This window comes from Papaver somniferum, unplaced genomic scaffold (assembly GCF_003573695.1).
Source record: "Papaver somniferum cultivar HN1 unplaced genomic scaffold, ASM357369v1 unplaced-scaffold_16, whole genome shotgun sequence".
Lineage (NCBI taxonomy): Eukaryota > Viridiplantae > Streptophyta > Magnoliopsida > Ranunculales > Papaveraceae > Papaver > Papaver somniferum.
In genome coordinates, this window is record NW_020625486.1 from 1,365,167 (window position 1) to 1,368,934 (window position 3,768).

The window sequence follows — 3,768 nt, forward strand, 5'->3', positions numbered from 1 at the left end:
TTTCTCCATGAGTAAAAATAGTACAATAATCTTAAAAGATGGGATGTTCGACTTCTCTTCTTCAAGAAAAGTAAAACTAGCCTATAATGGAAGAGGGAGAAACCATAGAGAAGAAGAAGCATGCTAAACCATTACTCTTCGTTATTTTTTGTAGCTGGAGTAATTGATCATCTTAAACACCAAAACAAACTTGAGGGATTTTCTTTTTCAAATTTCCGTTGGAGCCAAAACTGGAATAGTAACTACAGTAGATGACGATTTGAAATTTTAAAACTTGAAAATTTCAAAAACTGTTTGAAATTTGACGTTGGAGCCAAAATCATTCCCTTGACAAATGTTCTGCATGTTTATAAATATGGTATGAGAATCTTAATCTGCTCCTTATAGAAAGTTATGGAATTTGATTTAAACCAAGTTCCAGAAGGTAATGATCTTAATCCACCTCCACCACCATCATTTTCGATTGATTTAAATCAACTTATACAAGAAGAATCACCCATTCCTACAAATATTCGACAATGGAACAAACGAAAAAATCTTACACCTGCTAAAAAAATCTTTGATCATACAAATGCTACTAAATGAGTCTGTAAATGAAAGTCTGCCGAAGGGTACTTTATCCAGGGTTGCGTATCATTTTTCCGTAGGAAAAAGGTCAGTTGAGCGCCTTTGGCATGCTGCTAAGTTAGCTATTCGAAATGGTGTTCCGGTTGACGTCTCATCAAAAATGGTGATGGGCGTAAGAAGATTCAAATCGATTTTGAAATGATGAAACATTCCTTATAGTCGCCGAACAAATATAAGATCCACAGCGAAGGCGATGGGCATGTCAAAATCAACAGTGCATAGAAGAGTCAAAGAAGGAAGCATTAAAGCGCATTCAAATGCTATGAAACCAGGTCTTAAACTGAGTACAAAGATATCTAGGTTGAAACACTGTCTTTCCATGGTCGATGAAATCTTATCCCCAGCAAAATTTCACGACATGTATAACCGTATCCACATCGATGAGAAATGGTTTTATATGTCTAAGACGTCGCAAAAATATTATCTTCATCCACTAGAAGAAGAGCCTCTTCGTACATGTCATAGTAAGCGATTTCTTCCAAAAGTTATGTTTCTATCCGCTGTGGCTCGTCCTAGATTTGATGCAGCTGGAAATGTTATTTTTGATGGGAAAATTGGAATATGGGCATTTGTTTTTATGGTGGCTGCACAAAGAACAAGCAAAAACCGGGTAGCTGGAACTATAGAGATGAGACCAATGAAATCGGTCACCAAAATAGTTACTCGTTCTTTTTTAATCGAAAAACTACTACCTGCAATCAAACAAAAATGGCCACATGACGGTAGCACAATCTTTGTTCAACAGGACAACGCGAAGCCGCATATAAGTATCACAGATAGGGAGTTTTGTGAAGCCGTTCGACAATCAGGTATGGACGTTCAAATGTGTTTTCAACCAGCAAATAGTCCTGATTTAAATACTAATGATCTTGGATTTTTTAGATCAATTAACGAACACCAACACGTATATGCTCCAATGACTATGCTTGAATTATTCAGGGGTGTGGAAAAAGCTTATGATGAATACTCACCTGATTTACTAAACAGAAAATTTTTCTGACATTGCAAACATGCATGGTTGAAATCATGAAAAGAGGAGGAGGAAATAATTATCATATCCCACATATGAACAAAGAAAGATTAATTAGATTGAATCAACTGCCGACTTGCATCGAGTGTGAAGATGAAGTTTTAAACGCAGGAAAAGAAGCACTTCAAGCACTCATGCAAAAAGTGAATGAAGCAAGACGTCTAGCGAATTAAACAAGCACATTGATCATCAAAACTGTTCTACTGTTTTTTTTTTTTTTTTTTATGTTTGGAAGCTGCGCCAATATTTTTATTTTCAAGTTTACTGCTCTTTTCTGTTACCATTATCAACCACTAGTATCTTCTTTCCTTTTCATTCTACGTTGCTTTGTTTGTGTTTTTTTTTCTTTTTTTTTTTGTTGTTAAGACAGACATCAAGAATTCCAAGTATAGTGGGAATACATTGCTACGCCATATCAAACACTAGTACGATGCAGTAATGGTTTTCATCATACAAGATTACATCATAAAAAATCTTCTAGGTCTTTTTCACTATTTTCTTATCCATACTGAGAGAATAACATGATCTAGTTTTTCAGCTGAAACGTCAAATAAGTGTTGTGTTAACAGCATTCACTGTAAACAGATTCTCGCAAATGGTTCCTCTATGATACATCACCTAACTGTCAAATGGATCATTATACAGCAACATTCAAACACTTCTCATAGCTAAGGCATACTAGAAGCCATAACCATCCCAATTTGGTAACAAAAACACTTGGCCAAAGAATAACTCGATATACGCATTCTATAACATCTGACATTACCTCTCTTCACCATTAACATGAGAGATACCTGATTTTTAGAGAGTGAAACAGATTTGGTCATACCTCTCTTCACATCATACTAACCGATAAACACAATCAAACTCTATTCCATTCAAAGTTTCATTCTAGCAAACAGTGAAAAACAACTACAACAAGTTTCAATTATGGAAACAAAGAAAAAATAAACCTAGTTTGATGTTTCATGACAGAGAAAAATTAGGAAAACATATTTTCCACATTTGGGAAATAACCAGCTGATGCGCTTGACCTTTGCCTACAAAACCATCTTCTTTTGGTGGTGAATTAATATCAATATCCATTTCTGATTTTCTTTTCACTTTTGAAATTTCTTCAGCCCTAAGAAGATCTCTAGCAATAGAGTAAAGACTATCCATCTCCTCCTGATTATATTCATCAATGGAAAATTCTCCAGCTTGTAAAATGTTCCTAAGAATACTGTCAAGTCTCTTCATCCATTATTCCTTATGAATATGGAAGATGGAATAGATAAGGAACATATTCATTGGTAGGAGAAGATTTATAAGGAAAAGGAAAAACATTCTCTCTCTGAGAATTAATGAGTACAGGGAACATGGAGTTATTAGAGAGAGTTTTCATGAACTGATAACGAGAACAATCAATGGCAGTGTACGATACCCAAGCAAATAAATAGGGACAATGGAAGTAAAAGAACGTTTGGAAACTTGTGCTCCGCCTATATATTGGTACAGGGAAAACTGAGAATCCCTCTTATTATATAGGGACGGAGGGCGTAATAAGCTTGCTATCAATAATTATCTCGAAATGTGTAGAAAATATTTAGGAAAACAAGATAAAAGTTGGCTATTAATGGCTCCTTAACATGTATATAGGGATACAAACTTGTTATTAATATTACTTTGAATATAATTAAGAGGTTTCTATACAAAAGTATTAAGAATTTTTTTCCTTAATAATGTTTATTGTCGTTTCTAACAGCAGAAACATTATGACTTTTTTTCGGTTGACGTTCTTAATGTTTTCCGAAAATTATATGAATGCGAAAGGGAGTACCTGAATTAGCAGGGTACCGCTTTAGCAATCATGAAAAATTAATCAGAATAAATTAACCAACATAAATCAGTCTGGTCGATGTAAAACACACACAAGATGTATGTTCAACGCCAGGAACTGTATGGAAGTCAATGCCTAATTTCTCCTTGTAACTACTATCAGTATGAATTTTAGTCTCAAAAATTATACCTTCATTTTTTCTGAAGCTTGTAACATAATTTTCTCTCAAAAATTATCAGTATCAATTTTTACGTGTGTATTTTTTCAATTGAATGAGAACATATCCCATACA

At 34.3% G+C, this 3,768-nt stretch overlaps 1 protein-coding gene across 1 annotated transcript; it reads left to right on the top strand.

Moving 5' to 3' along the window:
• The first annotated feature begins 820 nt into the window (after window positions 1–820).
• Window positions 821–1,627, top strand: LOC113337402. Its single transcript, XM_026583084.1, has one exon. The coding sequence runs from the start codon at window positions 821–823 to the stop codon at window positions 1,625–1,627; it is 807 nt and encodes a 268-aa protein (XP_026438869.1).
• The last annotated feature ends 2,141 nt before the right edge of the window (window positions 1,628–3,768 follow it).

Excerpts from the sequence above, each read along its gene's own strand:
- LOC113337402 (XM_026583084.1), top strand. The coding sequence starts at position 821 with ATGGGCATGTCAAAATCAACAGTGCATAGAAGAGTCAAAGAAGGAAGC.